At 35.5% G+C, this 18,672-nt stretch overlaps 2 protein-coding genes across 2 annotated transcripts in view; one reads left to right on the top strand and one right to left on the bottom strand.

The window, feature by feature from the left end:
* The window catches only part of LOC132562993 (uncharacterized), a 32,351-nt gene that overhangs the window by 1,431 nt on the left and 12,248 nt on the right, over window positions 1-18,672 (top strand). The window contains exons 2-3 of the mRNA XM_060227759.1: window positions 14,844-15,121; window positions 16,209-17,311. Of these exons, the coding sequence (XP_060083742.1) occupies window positions 14,844-15,121; window positions 16,209-17,311 (1,381 nt within the window). The remainder of the gene's footprint in view (window positions 1-14,843; window positions 15,122-16,208; window positions 17,312-18,672) is intronic.
* On the bottom strand, window positions 6,853-13,103 carry LOC132563005 (zinc finger protein 883-like). The gene is made up of 3 exons (XM_060227770.1): window positions 13,049-13,103; window positions 10,873-11,436; window positions 6,853-10,585 (listed from the first exon to the last, which is right to left on the bottom strand). The coding sequence occupies exons 1-3, from the start codon at window positions 13,086-13,088 to the stop codon at window positions 9,528-9,530; spliced, it is 1,662 nt and encodes a 553-aa protein (XP_060083753.1). The 5' UTR covers window positions 13,089-13,103; the 3' UTR covers window positions 6,853-9,527.

Below are 18,672 nucleotides of genomic sequence, written 5' to 3'. Positions count from 1 at the left end.
ACGCCAAGGTCTGGTCTCCCAGTGTAAACAAAAGACTTTCAAAAATTACGTCACATAAACATTTGTCAGTGTTTTAGGTATTAACTATTGTGCAGTTTGTGCGCCTGCCTCAGCAGCAGCAGTACAGCGTAGTAAAGTGACCTTAATATATGTCCCCCACAGATCAATGACTGTGTGTCAGAACATATAACTAAAAGAGATAATTCTGCTTAATAATTAAATATTATAAACATCAACTCAGTAATAGAACCAAAACAGATAATACTGCCTAATATCTAAAGCAAGGGCAGATAACCTTGCATAGGGTTACATATGTATTCACACATGTTATTCACTCTAGAAATTAAGTGCATAAATCCTGGGTATATTCCTTACCACCAACCTTCTATATAGCCTTTTTCATTGCCACAATCAAGTTATTTATTACTATTTGAAAAAAGGATGAATTTGAATAAAATGCTATTTATTATTTCTTAATTGTTCTATTTCATTGTTTTTTTTGTTTTTTTTGTGGGCGGGGTAGGTTATTATATGTCAGTTTATTCTTAAAATTATCCTATGCAAAATAACTGAGGCCGTGCAGCATCTAGGATTAGACATCTATGAACGTCATCACCATCAACACCACAATCACCATCCCTACCGCCAACACCACCACCACCATCACCACCACCACCACCACCACCACCACCACCACCATCACCATCATCATCATCATCATCATCATCATCATCATCATCATCACCACCATCACCATCACCATCACCATCATCATCATCATCATCATCACCACCACCACCACCACCACCATCATCATCATCATCATCATCATCACCACCACCACCATCACCACCATGTAAGAATCTCTGGACAAACTATTTCAGTATATGTTACTGACCATACAGACAGTAAAGGACTACCAGCAGAAGTGTCAGCTTCTTCATTCTGGACAGCAGTCGAGGTATGAGTGATGTACTGATTTATAACAGAAAACAAAAATCGTTAAACTTTGAAGTGGTAGGATAAACTCAGAAAATGAATGATGTTGAGAGTCAGAAATAAATCTCCAAGTCACTTAGGCAAGCTAAGATATTAACTATGAGGAAAACAACATATTTTTGGCTAAACTTTATCTATTTCTAAACCTGTATTACTGATGCCTGGATAGACCAAGATTTACATGATGTTTGTTGTGGATGAAGCAGAAGATGCTTTTGGGAACACATGGTCACCTTGTACATTTTCATATGTGTCCATGTAAATCTTTCTTTTGTTTATATATTTTTGCTATAGTTTCATTAAAATGAGTTTTGATATAAAGATACTGTTGATATGTCAATATTTTCTTGTGAGTCTAATTGTTTCACAATGCTAGTCAAAACAGGCCGCTTTCAGAGAGAGAGATAGGCCTACCTGTGGCGACAATCACACTTTCGTCTCAGAATGATAAGTATATAAAGATCACTTAGATAAGCACAAGGATTACTTTACGTCAAAGTTCAAAGATAAGAACCATTGTTTATTTCTCAATTACAATTAAAGTTATGGTTGGAAACTATCTATTACAATCTGATCTCCCAGAGTTACTTCCCTTGGGAGGGAAAGCGGGACAATAATGTGGAATATTTCTGTATAGAAAATGGTTTTGAAACACTGGAATAAGGAAATATAACCATGAAAAAAAATGGCTACACTGTAACGTTACAAAGAAAGCTTTTGATAACAAGCTGTGTCAGTATACCACATCCCTAATGGAGTTTTATTGGTTAATCATAAGAAATCATGTACTTAACAACTTTGACCCCTGTTAATTTGAATATATATGTCATGGTCATTTCTTGTTGCAAACTCTGTTCAGTTTCATCAAAGATCCTATCCAGCCATATATCATGATTCTAGACTTTTTAGTTATTGAGAAGTTTTTTAAGGAGAAAAGTTTACAGTGGATCAACTTGGATGACAGACAAGATAAAACAGTAATAGATATAATACAAAAGGACTTTTACTTAAATGAGAGAATAACCAAAACAAAATCTATTTATAAATAATTAAACAAAACTAAAAATAACAAAAAACAACTTGAACTTTAACCTGTTGAAAATTCAAAAACTCAAATATTTTCATAAAAATTTGAAGTTGGGCAGAAATAAGAGGTCTACATATTACTATTACACTACTTGTCCTTCAATAAGCCCAGGCAGTCAGTCAAAACATTGTATACTTAATTCTCATTCACAGAGGGCAGACTTTTACTAAACAGTAATATACATCTGTGTGGAAGGCTTATTATCAGACTTATTGTCACACACTCAGTTATATACTTCTTTTTATACAGTTGGTGCTAGTAGATGCTGAATTTTGATTCATCAACATTTTGAATTTTCTAAGAGGGAAATTGTGATCTTTCAGAACTTCAAACATCAAAGATGTAAAAGTTATAAAACTAATACTTTATAATTAACATGCAAGTTTTAAACTGTACTTCTTTCCTTATAGATTTACATGTACCTGATAAAATTAGATGTTTAGCTTGTTAATTAAGAAAATTGACAAGTACGGATGTATACATTCTGTTTGTGTCCTTCTGTCTTTAATTAACAGTATCTGGTAAGAGTTTTTAGAATTCTAGTTAACATCTACCATGTTAAAATGAGAATGTTTGTGGTATGACTTTCCTATACCCTTTTTGAATTTCAAATTATAATTTCAGTAATGTTTTATTGTAGGGGTTCATCTAACAAAATTCATTTATACAGTTGTGACAGTATTTTTCCAGACACACCTGAAATCTCAATTTTTCTTCAATTATATAACATTTTGAGTATCCTTCTTCAAGCCAGCAGAGTTCCCCCATGGAAGAGGCAGTCGATGACGGGCAGTAGCTTGGGTTGAGGGGTCCTGTGAAAGCTTCCTCGTGCACATGTCCTCTTAATATACTGGTTGGGTATGCCAGTTTCAGGGGCCAGAAGCTGGTCTGATACTAAACACCCTTGTTAAACCTCCAATGGCATCTGTCCTGGTATTATTTGTGTATGACATGTTACTTTATTTGATACGGTGACAGGTGACATTATGACGGCATTTAAAATAAAATTAGAGAATCAACAGTTGTTGTAATCTAATGGCATTTGAAATGTTTTGTTTCAGAAATTACAGGAGTGTATGTTTTGACTGTACAATTTCATGATGGATTTGAAGCTGAAGTTTGGTATAAACTTCCTTCAAACAGATGCTACAATTAAATAGTTTGCTTCGTGAAGTTTTCTCTGTTGCTTTCCGTTTGATTTTTTACTTTCTTCCTTTGATTGTTTTTGTTTCTATGTCATTTTACATGTAATATGAAATCTTCCTATGCAGTCAAGTCCTTTCTCTTGACACCACTCGTTAATACGTTTTTTCTGGGAATTTTGATGTGGTTTAGTTTCTGGTGCCTCTGTAAAGTGACCTCTTTAGAGAAGCATCTCCCACAACTATTACAGACATTCTTTGTTGTGGTGATATTGTGAAGCATTGGGAAATGAACCGGCATCAAAATACCATGATGGTGAAATGAACTTTATCATACTACACTGGGAGCAGCTTGGGTCAAGTTTTGCTGAAAACAATAAAAACGAAAGAATGTAGGACAATGTACTGTTTGCACTCTACACACTTATTATGATTGTGACAATCTATCTACTTATTTTTTATATCAGTCTGGAGGCCGATATAAAAAAGTTGATAGAATGTCAGAATAATTTTTACTATCTACACACTATGATGGCTTCAACTACATAAAATATGCAAGTAAAATACCCAAACAACAACCAGTATCCTTATAAGGTGGGGTTTCCTTGTATTAGGCTAGTGCAAAAAAATGGTAACTACCATATGGTAACACACAGTACACCAATCAAAAACCACTCAAATCAACTGGGGTATAGTATTTTGTCCTAGGACCCAACCACTATAGCACAGAAAGGACCCAACCACTATAGTACAGAAAGGACCCCACCACTATAGCACAGAAAGGACACAACCACTATAGCACAGAAAGGACCCAACCACTATAGCACAGAAAGGTCCCAACCACTATAGCACAGAAAGGTCCCAACCACTATAGTATAGAAAGAACCCCACCACTATAGTACAGAAAGGTCCCAACCACTATAGCACAGAAAGGACCCCACCACTATAGCACAGAAAGGACCCAACCACTATAGCACAGAAAGGTCCCAACCAGTTTAGTACAGAAAGGACCCAACCACTATAGTACAGAAAGGTCCCAACCACTATAGTACAGAAAGGACCCAACCACTATAGTACAGAAAGGTCCCAACCGCTATAGCACAGAAAGGACCCAACCGCTATAGCACAGAAAGGACATGACCACTATAGCACAGAAAGGACATGACCACTATAGCACAGAAAGGACCCGACCGCTATAGTACAGAAAGGACCCAACCGCTATAGTACAGAAAGGACCCAACCACTCTAGTACAGAAAGAACCCAACCACTATAGCACAGAAAGGTCCCGACCGCTATAGCACAGAAAGGACCCGAACGCTATAGCACAGAAAGGACCCGGCCGCTATAGCACAGAAAGGACCCAACCGCTATAGTACAGAAAGGACCCAACCGCTATAGTACCGAAAGGACCCAACCACTCTAGTACAGAAAGGACCCGACCACTATAGTACAGAAAGGTCCCGACCACTATAGCACAGAAAGGACCCGACCGCTATAGCACAGAAAGGACCCAACCACTATAGCACAGAAAGGACCCAACCACTACAGTACAGAAAGTGTAACCCTATGCAAGGTTATCTGCCCTTGCTTTAGATATTAGGCAGTATTATCTGTTTTGGTTATATTACTGAGTTGATGTTTATAATATTTAATTATTAAGCAGAATTATCTGTTTTAGTTATGTTCTGACACACAGTCATTGATCTGTGGGGGACATATATTAAGGTCACTTTACTACACTGTACTGCTGCTGCTGAGGCAAGTGCACAAACTGCGCAATAGTTAATACCTAAAACGCTGACAAATGTTTATGTGACGTAATTTTTGAAAGTCTTTTGTTTACACTGGGAGACCGGACCTTGGTGTGTGTGGCCGAATTGAAGGCTTTGTATTTGTTTTCGACTGTTTTGTCTTCAGAATGTCTGGGATCCAATTCAAAATTAGTAATAGTTTGACAGCCTTGGTCAACCAGGGTCACCCATCAAATTTGACAGTCACGTAGGCATTAGACATAAATAGGAGGGGACAAGATCGTCCCTCACTCCGGTCACTAGACAGCGTATTGGACAGACTGGTGTCACGAGGCCTGGGACCAGGGCAGGTACGGGAGCGAGAGAGTTTTGTAAGCTTACCGGAAATAAAAGACGCTTTTCTTCACCTTCGGTAGTCCTTCAATTGTGTCTCTCGAACGGTTCGAGAGGGTTACAAAAGGACCCAACCACTATAGTACAGAAAGGACCCAACCACTATAGTACAGAAAGGACCCAACCACTATAATACAGAATGTAGTTGATTTTCCGGGGAAATGCAGACCATCCAAAGTAGAAATCATTGAACCATGCGCTTCGGACATTTACCAGATGTTTCAAATACCATGGCTCTACTCTCTTAGCCACCATGGCCGTAACTCAAAACTGACAAAATACCAAAATTTGATAGGCAGCTCTGATTTAGTTGATATTCTGTAAGATCTAATGTGTTTTGAAATTTAAAAGCTCCTGACACAGATCAACACCACCTTAAAAAAGCATGTAGAACAGTCAGCATCCTAGCATCATTATTGATAAAACCGTTTAACACTGAACTACACTATCCTGATGAAATATATAGAATTTCTAATTGTCTTTCTGTCAACCATTCATCAGTAATCCAGTTCTGCCATCAACCTTTCCTAAAATACAGAATCTATATCAGTAAACATCACCTGATAAACAAGACAGTTATGGATACCTACCATTGTTTGGGAGTAAAATTGTCACATCTAACTGGTAATTCTGCTTCAGATGTCTCTACTGCATGCATGTCTGACTCAATCTTCATGGATGAATTGGCTACACTGTACCCTTGGTGCTACATATGATTCTATTAGAAATCTCAATGTTTTTGTCTTGTTGAAAGAAGACTTCAGTATAACAGATTCACTTAGAGGTCTCCTTTAGTTCCCCATTATGACTATCAAAGTTTGTCTGTGTGTTTTGTTCTCTAGATCTGCCTCAATTTTAATGCCAGTGTTCAAGCATATTTTCTTTTTGAAGTTCTGTTGCAGCTATACAGCTGTGTGTATATGGACTCTTATCTGATTCATTCTTTATAAAAAATTAAACCACACTGGCTTCACATAGAGTTATCTCCCCTCGCTCTGCATCAGCTACACAATTTGGACTATATTGCTCAACTTTTAAAGTTTATTTTTCACAAAATCTTTGATAAATTAAGAACACACAACTGAAACGCAAAAAAAAGTATAACAAAACAACAGAAAAATGTGATAAAATTTTATTTTTCTTGACATTTAAATCACCTCACCGCTCTGGATCACCAATATATATTACTTTTATAACAAAACAATATACAAACTATATGTTTCTACATACTAGCAAACATTGTATTTAAATAAAAAGACTTGAGAACATTAAAAGTACACGAGAAAAGAAATGGAAGACTAGTACTGGTCCAAAACAGCATTAAAAATAAAGGGAAAAGAAAAAAAAAAGAAAAAAAACTTTTTCATTTTTATAGATGAACTTTTCATCAGTAACAAGGAAAATAAATTAAACAAAATGTTCAATAATTTAGATTAAAAAATCAAATATTAGAAATTATTAGGAATAAATATTGCATAAAATTGCTTCAGAAATTAGTGATGCATGAATATTTCTGTATTTCTGAAAAAAAGCACACTGACTAGATTAAATTTATTAACAATTTCTGAAAGTCTACGTCTACTAAATTAATGACATTCATTGTGTAAATAGCAAAAGTTATTAATTGTAACACAACATTAAATAAACAGTCCGGGCAACTGTGAATTCATGTCAGCCATGATCACACACTAAACGCTCAAGTATATTTCTGTTTGACAACATTAGTTTCACATCTTTCTAACTAGAATAAACAAATAAAAATTCTTAGTAAAAAGATTGCATATTTCACAAATGTTCATTTCTCTATCATGAACAGCTAAAAATATATTTCTTCACATCCTTAGGAGAGATTTTGACAAAAATCTTCAAAACTACACCAAACATGTTACATATTGGTACAACTCACACAAAACCACACCAAACAGGGCACATATTGGTACAACTCACACAAAACCACACCAAACATGTTACATATTGGTACAACTCACACAAAACCACACCAAACATGTTACATATTGGTACAACTCACACAAAACCACACCAAACATGTTACATATTGGCACAACTCACACAAAACCACACCAAACATGTTACATATTGGCACAACTCACACAAAACCACACCAAACATGTTACATATTGGTACAACTCACACAAAACCACACCAAACATGTTACATATTGGTACAACTCACACAAAACCACACCAAACATGTTACATATTGGTACAACTCACACAAAACCACACCAAACATGTTACATATTGGTACAACTCACACAAAACCACACCAAACATGTTACATATTGGCACAACTCACACAAAACCACACCAAACATGTTACATATTGGTACAACTCACACAAAACCACACCAAACATGTTACATATTGGTACAACTTGTACAAAACTACACCAAACAGGGCACATATTGGTACAACTCACACAAAACCACACCAAACATGTTACATATTGGTACAACTCACACAAAACCACACCAAACATGTTACATATTGGCACAACTCACACAAAACCACACCAAACATGTTACATATTGGTACAACTCACACAAAACCACACCAAACATGTTACATATTGGTACAACTTGTACAAAACTACACCAAACAGGGCACATATTGGTACAACTCACACAAAACCACACCAAACAGGGCACATATTGGTACAACTTGTACAAAACTACACCAAACAGGGCACATATTGGTACAACTCATACAAAATTGGTTCAGCTTCAATTTTTTTCAGTTAAGCTGATGCAAAGATTTGAAATGATTTTTCAAAATTGATTATCGGAACCTAAATGTTTTCTTTTGTTGAAGCAAAACAAAATTCGTATTGTTCATGATAAAGATGCCAGGAGCCAATAATTATTCAATATTACATACATTTCAGGTAAATGAGGCATTTTACATTAAGATTTCAGAAAAAGAAAATAATACAGCCAGGGAGCATGCATTCTTTTCCTCTGAATATTTCACATACAATCAGATGAATATGTAATCAATTAACTACTTTGAAATGCCTTTTCAACTTGTATACAATGATTGATTGCAGATTTTAACCGCTTTCCCATCACTAACATGTACTATAATCATTCTACACTCTGATACAGTCGTGGAGATCAACAGAAATGGAAAATTTCAGACAATGAAGCAGAATCTACAAAACTTATCACCCAACTGCAATAAACAAATGTAAGGACACTTAAAAAAAAATGACTACAAGTCACAAGCTGATGATTTTATGTTATATATTGTGTACTAAACTAATGTCCATACATATTTACTTGAGAGTTTTAAATTTTTGTGGGTGTTTGATTTTTGTTGGGTTTTGTAGGTACCAGTATGCACTTTTAATAAGCGAATGCTTAAATCTACAAAATGATAGATAAAAAAGATGCCCAATGGGCCTGCAGCGCTCACCTGGAAGATATACCAGCCAAATATCATGCCTCGTGACCTTTTAGTTCATGAGAAAAAATCGTTTAAAGGTTTTAACAAATTTGACCCCTGTGACCTTGAATAAAGTTAAGATCATTTCTTTTCTGAACTTTGTCGCCCTTCATCCTACGAACATACCAGCCAAATATCATTTCTCTAGAACTTTTAGTTAATGAGAAGAAGTTGTTAAAATGTTTAAACAAATCTGACCCCTGTGTCTTTGAATATAAGGCAAGGTCATTTCTTTTCGCAAAGGTTTTATCCTAGGAACAGACAAATATCAAACCATTTGGTCCATTGGTTATTGAGAAGAAGTTATTTATAGGAAAAAGTTGATGCTGAACAATGGACGCCACACCATGACCTAAGCTTACTTGGCCCTTCAGGCCAGGTGAGCTAAGATTACATGAATTTCAGTACCTGGTACTAGTGAACTTCAGGAGCAGCATTTATAGACGTAATCAGGTGCCACAGAAAAAGGATTTTTTGTTGTTGAAGAACAATGATTTGACATTATCCATCCATACACTTATGCCTGTTAATAAGCCCATCCATATCTATTACTGTTAATGTAGCATTACAAACAAAGCTCATCTCATTATCCTGTAATTAATAAGTGTGACCTTGACCTAGAATTTTTAACATTACCTGGCCTTATTTCAAGACAAGTATATTAACAGGGAATTTGTGAAATAATTTTTTTCATGATTTGTGTAATTTTGTATGTTTTGTTAAGAGTGCCAGACTTGTATAATGTTTACTGCAGTGATCACATTTGTAAGTGGTTTTATTATGTGTCTTTATGTGTCGGCTGAGATGAGTAGAGTGTATAAATGCTTTACGACATAAGCTACACTTAAACGGAGCATCTCCTGTGTGGATCATCATATGTCTTTTCAAACCACTTGTATCGGAAAATCCTTTATCACAAACGTCACATTTGTGTGGTTTCTCACCGGAGTGAATTATAAGATGTCTCTGCAAAGTCCCCATCCTACCATAGCATTTACCACAGATGTCACACTTGAACAGTTTCTCACCCGTGTGTACTACTTGATGTCGCAGCAGACCACTCAGGTCACTAAATACCCCGTCACAGTGATCACACCTGTGAGTCTTTTGTCCAGAATGTATAGCAGAATGTGTGTTGAGATGACTTTGCCGCTTGAATGATTTACCACAGTCTGAACACTTGTATGGTTTATTAACTGAGTGTACCTGTAGGTGCTGCTTTAATCCATCAGCCATTTTGAATTTTTTATCACAGAAATCACATTGGTAAGTTTTTACTTCAGAATGTACAGCTTGATGTTTTTTAAGGTAAAGTTTGCTATGAAAGCTTTTGAAACAGATGTCACACTTCAAATTTTCTGTGTTTGAAATATTCTTTGATTTCCTTCCGATTTCTTTTACATTGTTTTCATTTTTCGAATGTTTTCTCTTCTGCATCTTTTCATCACCGTGTGTTTTAATGTGTATAGCTAGATCTTTTCTTTCATCGAAGTACTTACCACATATGTCACATGTAAAAGCTTTCTCTGAATCAGCATGTTTCTTCATGTGCTTCTGTAGTGTGTCTTGTGTATCAAAGTTTTCACCACAAGTACTACATGAGTGTCTGCCTGCACATGTACCAAGGTTTTCGCTGTGGTACACTGCGGTGTGGCACTTCAGATCTGAATACGTGGAAAAACATTCCCCACATTTATCACAAGTATTGTTTTCATCTGTAGAAGTGAAAGAGTTCAGAGCAATGTTTGCTGAAAGAATAAAAAAACATTTAGACAAATATGCATAATACAATGAAGAATTCTACTGTCTAATGTCTGTCTGGCATCATGTGATTTTTGAAGACATTGATATATAATTTCAGAGCAAACAAAGTGTTGAATAAAAGTTTTACCACAATTAGTGAACCAGGGAAAAATAAGGGTAGAGGAAATAGAGATGAAATAGTGGTAGAAAAAATTGAAGTTTGCAGTAGAACATATTTATATTACTAGACAATATAAACAGGAAAATTAAGTCAAAAGACATCAATAAATACCATCGTCTGGGAGTATAAGTGTCACACATCTGACCATTGGTTCACCTTTAGATGCCTCTCTATGTCGGTCATCATCTGGCTCAATCTTTATCGAAGACTTTTCTGCATTAGCCACACAGACAGTTATCTCCCTTGGTGTCATATCTGTTACAGATGTCTCTTTATTTATGCTGTTATCTGGCTCTGTCTTTATAGAAATCTTTTCTGCAGGAGTCACACACACAGTTACCTCCCTTGGTGTCATATCTGCTACAGATGTCTCTTTATTTGTGCTGTTATCTGGCTCAATACTGATAGAAGACTCAGATACGACAGAATCACTGAGAATTGCCTCCCTTGATGCTTCATCTGCTACTGATGACTCTTGATGTATGTCGTTTTCTGATTCAACCTTTATGAATGATACTGATTCATCAAGATTTATTTCCCTTGGTTCCACATTTGCTACACAAGTCTTTTCACACATGCCTTCCTCTGGCTCAATCTTTAAACAAATCTTATTGTTCTGCAGCAGATCATACCTGGCTTTATTCTCTGTTGATTGAACTGTCCCCTTCATCCCACCTGTGAATAAATGAAATAAAAATTGAATTGACATTCCATTATATACTACAATATCCAGTCTGCAGTAAAAGCCTAGGGGCCCAACATACTGACTGAGGATTAATCCAACCATGACAGATCTAGAGGCAAAGATAAAATTGTGGATAGAGAATCAAAACTCTTTGGGTTAACTGAAGATCAGTTGGTAGGCTGTATAACATTTCAGGTGTGAATATGTGCTTCAGTTGTAGTAAATAAAAAGTTCCAATCCAGGTTCTAAATTACTGCAAATCTATTTGTTCACACCAGGTTCCAACACATTTTAACAGCATACAACACCAGTAGGTAGCAAGTACTTATTCCAGTTATTCCAGAACCATATCATAAACTAATACGAAAAGTTTGAAAAGAGTTTCCACAAATACAATTAACACATTTAAGGTTTCAGGTCTGAATAGTGAGTACTGAGGAGATAGGCACGAGATGTTGACAGGTCTTGGTACAAGGCTGATAATTAAATCAGCATGGTTACTACATGATCTACCCACCAACATTCAATAGTTTTCACATTGGTTCTTTAGCATGTTTGTGAAAATGAATAATGATATTTAGAAGATAGTACTAGAGCAGTAGTGAGTGTTAATTAATACACATTTAGATATTAATTATTCTTTATAAGATCTATTGTGTTACAGTTGGTGATTCTACAAGCCATAGATAAGTGTGTTCTTGTTACAGGAAATAGGATATATACATGACATGGTAAGGTAAATTTTGACACCTTTTGAGAGGGAAAGTCTTTAATTAGAATGCAATACATAAGTGAGTGTTTGAGGTATGTTAAGTTTTCACTTACCTCTTTTTTGAGGAAGTGGTATAAAAGTAGCATTATAAATTGCATCTTGAAAACCGGGAGGAAATCCAATCTTAGTTGTAAATATAGGTCTCTGTATTAGATATTAGTGTTGTTACTCCTATACTTGTCGAATTATTTATTATCGGATATTATTAATAAGAGCAAAGCTCTATACTGGTTATTTGTTTAAGATCATGTTTCGTTTGTGTCTAGGATAAAATCCAAGGTCTTGATCTTTCTGAGAAAAATTCCTCCTGAAGTGAAAGGCATGGAGCATATATAGGTGCTCTGCTTTCCCCCTTAACTAACTCTGGAGTTCAAAATACTATGACAGCATTTTCACTCTCCTGAATTTGTTGGACTTACATTTAATTATTTCTAAACATATATTTTAAAAATTGGTATGAAATTTCCATTGAACTTTGTATACTCGGCATATAACGCGAACCAATATCATGATGTCATACAAACAAGCACATGAAACATCAAACTCAATACAATTTTCATTTCTTTAAGCATTAACCATAGCCAGTTAACCGATATTTGTTGGCGTTTCGTTTTATTGATACTTTAAACAAAGAATGCCAACATGGCATGAAAACTTCAAACTTTCCTGGCACCACCTGACTCGTATTACGTCGTGTTTTGTTTAGTAAAATAAAGGAGTAACAATCAGACAGTTCTATGATATGACGGTGTAGTCTACTTTTGTGACGATTACTGCTGTGCGTGATAAATACAAGAAACCCATATCAAACTAATATAGATGATAATTACCCTTGTTACACGGTTTGTTAGACAGACATGTCCACTCCATTCGACCCGTTCTGGCCACGTAATCACCCTCCGTCAACAGCCAGTCCCAACCGTTCCAGTTAATTCACAGGAACCAGAAGTGTGTGTGTGAATTTCGAGTCGATTTCCGGATTAGTTGAAATTTCAAAAAAAAAAAGTTGAAAGTCAATGAACAAATTCATATTAAATGTCAAATGGGAAAGTTATTTTTGATTGACATAGTTCAACTGTTTGACTAAAACATAAAAAAGCTTTCAGTCAAAAATAAAAATGCAAACAAAATTTCATTCCAATAGTTCCCTGTTACTTTCCAATGTCCTCGCGTTATTTAGTTTTCCTAGGAAGAAAACGCCATTACGGTGAGGAGAGATGGATATAGTATAATTAAATGACAATAGGAGTCCTGCTGGCTTATATATGCAGATCTGGTAAGCGTTTTTTGAAAAATATCTCGAGCCTAGATACAATGTTTGTAAGACTCTCGAGCTGTTATTTTATCACGACGCAATCAAATGTACCGATGTTCCATGTCGGTAAATAGTTGTGATCGCAGCCGATCAATGTTATAATCAAATGTCCAAAACGCGTATTGAATACATTTTCTTACTTTAGTTTCCACTTTTAGTGATGCCAACGATGGCACAATGAGCTAACTTTTTAATTGTAACTATTTGAAATAATAACAGACATGAAACACTTAAGAAGCCTTTTTAAACAGGCGTCGCCAAAAAATGAATGTAAGCAGAGACGTATGTATGTCTCTGATGTTAGTTTACATAATAGTGATGATAGGGGTATAAACAGCATGGAAACTTGCAATTGGTTCATTGTGAAATTGCAACATAAATACTTAACCGTTTCCAGAAGTATTTAGAGTATGTATAATTTATTTATGTTTTTAACTGTGACAAAGACAAGAATTAAATTATTGTTAGACTACATGACCCTAGTAAATACTAGCTGCAAAATATCGCTCGGCTAGCGAGAACTTTTCTTCAGCTCGATTGGTTGAGCGTAAGTCTAGTAAGTGAGAGGTCCTTTGTCAGCACATGCTAGTCATTCACAGGTCTGTGACATTAAACCACACACCGCAAATCTTCACTTGTGGTTGTAAAAATCTTCACTTGAGGTTGCAAAATTCAATGCTCACATCCATCACAGGGATTTGACATGAATTTTCGTCTCAATGTCCATATATATATGTATGTATCATAGTGACTGTAATACATATAAAATGGACAGAGGATTGAGAATTTGTGCTAAATCCCTGTGATCCTCATCACGGTCTCCACATCACAGAGTGGAGGTTGTACATGTATGAGATAGGTGTGTATTCTAATAATAAAGGCATATCTTGTATATGTTGGTTTTAGTGTACAATATATGGGATTTAAAAAGGACTCCTGACAGAGAAGCATAGAACCAACACCCTGGATTTCTTTGGTAGTAGATCGATACTTCTTGTAGGAATTGAAAAATGGATACCCATGAATGAGTCACCAGAGACCCATGAAGGATGCTACATACCAAGGACATAGAAGATGGAACCTTAACATCTGGATTCAATATTTTTCAGTCGCACTTTGGCTAGCTAGACAAGCTGTCATCAGGCTCTGATGATGGCCGAAACATGTAAAATGTGAATATATAGGATTGATAATAAACTTTTCCTCTAAGTTTGTGTCAGGAAATACGTTTTAGCCTCTTGGTTTTTTTCCAAGATATTTATGGTAATACAAATTGTATAAATTGTTCTTAATTTTGTTTCTGTTTACAGAAAAAAAAAATGACTGCATCAGTTCTCTCCACTGGCTGGCAGTCAGACAGTAACCTGCTTATCTGTCTGAAACATCTGTTTGACACAAAGATTGGCTCAGACGTGAGATTTGTTGTCGGAGAGAAACAGGATGTAGTAAAAGGTCATCGAAGTATACTGATCTGTCGGAGTCCAGTTTTCTGTGACATGTTGACCACACAGAAATCCGACCCTGTCCTTACTGAGTGGTCAATCAAGGTTGCAAAGGCTCCGAAGAATGTCTTCAATATTTTTCTCAGGTCAGTTCTTTTAGATGTAATTCATACATACCTTACACATTCATACATGTTCACATAGTTCATGATGTAATGAGTCATTCACCGTTCAATGTTTTTTATTGGACTGCATTGACCTGTTTGAAACTGTTGAGATTTGTAAAATTCTACATTACCTGAAAGATGTTGGTCTATATAACAGACTTTGACTTACCATTTTAATCTTTTGTGTTAATATACCCATTAGATTCTCATGAGCTCTATGGAGATTTTTTTTACTCTTCCACACTTCATAAACAGATTCCTGTTTATAACGGAGAAAGGTAGATATCTGTCATTTTCTCTGGGAAGAAATATTTCTCATGTAAGTTTGTTGTAAAAATGTTACCTCTCAGAAAACATTTTTATTGACATTAGGTAATATAACCATGTGGATATTCTCAATTAAAACAATCATTAATATATTACATGATGTGATGTATTCACTTTACCATAGAAAATCCAATGTTTACTGTGGACTTTTGGGATTAAGATATTTGGGTCCATACAACCTGTTGGAATGGCTTGAATTGAGAATCCACTACCTCTATCAGTAATGGAATTCACCGAAATTTTTGAAATTGTGTTCTGGTCTTGCCTGAAAATTCCAGCAAAAATTACTGAATTTGAAAGTATGGAAGGAAAATAATTATGACTTCTGTGTTATGTATACAGAAATATGTCAGTCCTTGGTTTTATATGATTCAGGTTTCTAGCTTGATAGATAAGATATAGGTGTCGGAAAATAAAAAGAACTTATGTAATTAATTTGTTTAGGCCCAGGGAAAAGTTTTGTTAGCCCCTCTTTAGATGAGATGTGATTTTCAAATTTTTTTAATTTCCAAGCCAAATAGGCCTAGGATAGAAGAAAAATAATTGTTCACCCTATGTGGATAGGATAGGAAAACACTCAGGGAAAATGTATTGCTGAACACTCGGCAACCCCTGTGATTGCCATTAAGAATTTTCTCCCTTAGGTTGAGAGCCCCATTTCTCCCTATGGGAAGGAAATTTGGCATACAATTTGCAAATTTCTGATAATGAAATTCTCTTTGCCACTGTTTTTTCACAGGTACCTGTACACCGACAAGGTTGATCAAGAGATTACTGAAAACATTGCCAAGGACTTAATATGCCTGGCCCAAGAGTATCGCGTCAACACACTTGTAAATCACTGCAAAAGACTCCTGAACAATAGAGTACAAAAGGACAAACTAAAATCTTGTGAAAAAACATCAACCACAGAACACCATTTTGACAATACGGGCCATGTCTCAAAAGTGATTGATAGACATCAAACACCAATAGGGAGAGTGCTACATTCTGCTTCTGATAATAGTATGTACTTTGTGAGTTCTTTACAGAAAACGTGTGATAACACAGGAGGTCATTTACAAACAAGTGGGGGAGTTTTGTCTCAATCATCACAGAAAAGAATTGGTCAGGAGGTTAAATGTTCACAGGGAATGAAAGAAAATCAAACAAAAGATATCAAGGAAGACAGCCCTGAGGAATGTAGTGATTCAGCTGGAGGTACAACTCTGATAAAAACGAACAATAGTGATACTAAAAATAGAAATCATACACTGCATATAAAGGTAGAAGTTCCTGACGATTGTATCAATCAAACTGAGAACAAGTCACAAAGTTCTGTGTTAGACAACTGGGGCAGCATATATCATAGGGAAAGTGATTCACAGAATGTTGAATCAGACAATACAGAGACTGACAAAACGTACACTGATGAAGTACAACATATCAAAACAGAGATTGTAGATGATTCTTTTCATCTCGCGGGTTCATCTTCGCAGCGCGTAGGTGTTGTGTTGGAAAATCTCGAGGATGGGAGTTACAAATGTTCTGATGGCATATCGCAAAATACAAATGAAAGTCAGTCACAAGAGGTCAAGGACGAATTAATCGATGAAACCATGGATACTGATAGTCACAGGGAAAGAAATTGCACAGTGAATAATTCAGAAGAAATGGATGCTACAGACACAGAGGATGACACTGCTGTTGATGAAAATTATACAGACAGTCATTTGGACACCATCAAAATAGAGACTCCCGATGATGATACAGATATCGACACTTCCTGGCAGTCTGTTGAACAAACTTCGAGTCCAAGTGGTGATGAAGGCACATATGTAATGGGACCCACTGCAACTGAAAGTAAGTTAATATTTATCAGATATATCACCTGAGATATATGTATTATGGTCACAGAAACCTAGAGAAATATTTGTTAGCAAAGACCATCAGAAAGATCTGATAAGGATAGAAAGAATTTAATTTAAAATTCTTTATCTAGAGTCTGTAAACTTTCAAGATATTTGAATCAGTGATCAATTGATAGTCAGTTAGCTGATTAGAATATGTGGAGGAATTTGGGGTCATAAAATGTGTGTTAACTGCACTCCTTTGCTGAATGAAACATCAATTTTATCAATTGAAAGTTCTTAAAACGATGATGTAACTACCAAAACATTTTATAATTTTATGAAATATTTACATCACAATTTCTATTGTAAGTCTCATTTTGAATGGACACAATACCATTTGTCCATAGTCGAGAGGTGTTTTCACAAGCAAAAATTAATGTTAATATATGTTTTTTTCAATGTAATGAGACAAGGTGAATGGATTAAGATTGAAAAGATTGATGAAATGTATCAACTTTTCAGAAATGTTCTTTAATTTAGATTTACAACATTCAAAAAATTAGCACCTGGATGTAACATTTCGTGTCATAGATGTTACATCCAAAGATATACTGAGAATGATGTTAACTTGTGTATTATTTCTGCCTTGTGGTTGTGTATGTCCTTGTAAAAGTGGTTTTGTGTCGCGATTATAGCAAATGTAGTGAAAAACCTGTGAACATGTTTTAAAAAAATAAAATGATTTAGCGCTTGTGTAAATCGTGTCATAATGTTATGTTCCGGTCATTAAGATAAGAACCATTTATCTCCGAGTATGTTGGTATACAGTTACAAACCAGGTAATGTGCAGTGTTTATAGATAATACATGTCCAAAGTGCTTGGTGCACGCTCTATGTAGCTATAGGGCTTTTAAGTTATTTTTGTCATGGAAGAATTGAAGATTCTGTAAGGCAGCCATTATGATTATTAGTGTTATATGTTACACAAAATGAATTGGATGATTTATTTTTGAACAACAATAAAATATGTGATAACTACTGTATATATCAATGCAGACTATCAAAGTCAGCATTCTGCAAAATCAGGACTAAATGTATAAATACATGCTACCATTTATAACAAGACAGAAAATTAACGATTGGCAAGGACAGTACCCTGTTTTGGACATGATACCAAACAGCAAGACAGAAAACTAGAACGGCAAGGACAGTACCCTGTTTGGGACATGATACCAAACAGCAAGACAGAAAACTAGAACGGCAAAGACAGTACCCTGTTTGAGACATGATACTTAATAACAAGACAGAAAACTAGAACGGCAAAGACAGTACCCTGTTTGAGACATGATACCAAACAGCAAGACAGAAAAC

Source organism: Ylistrum balloti, unplaced genomic scaffold (assembly GCF_031769215.1).
Source record: "Ylistrum balloti isolate Yb309-2 unplaced genomic scaffold, AGI_CSIRO_Ybal_v1 Utg371556, whole genome shotgun sequence".
Taxonomy (NCBI): Eukaryota; Metazoa; Mollusca; class Bivalvia; order Pectinida; family Pectinidae; genus Ylistrum; species Ylistrum balloti.
The sequence above is the reverse complement of the archived record's forward strand: the minus strand, read 5'-3'. Positions and strand labels throughout refer to the sequence as shown.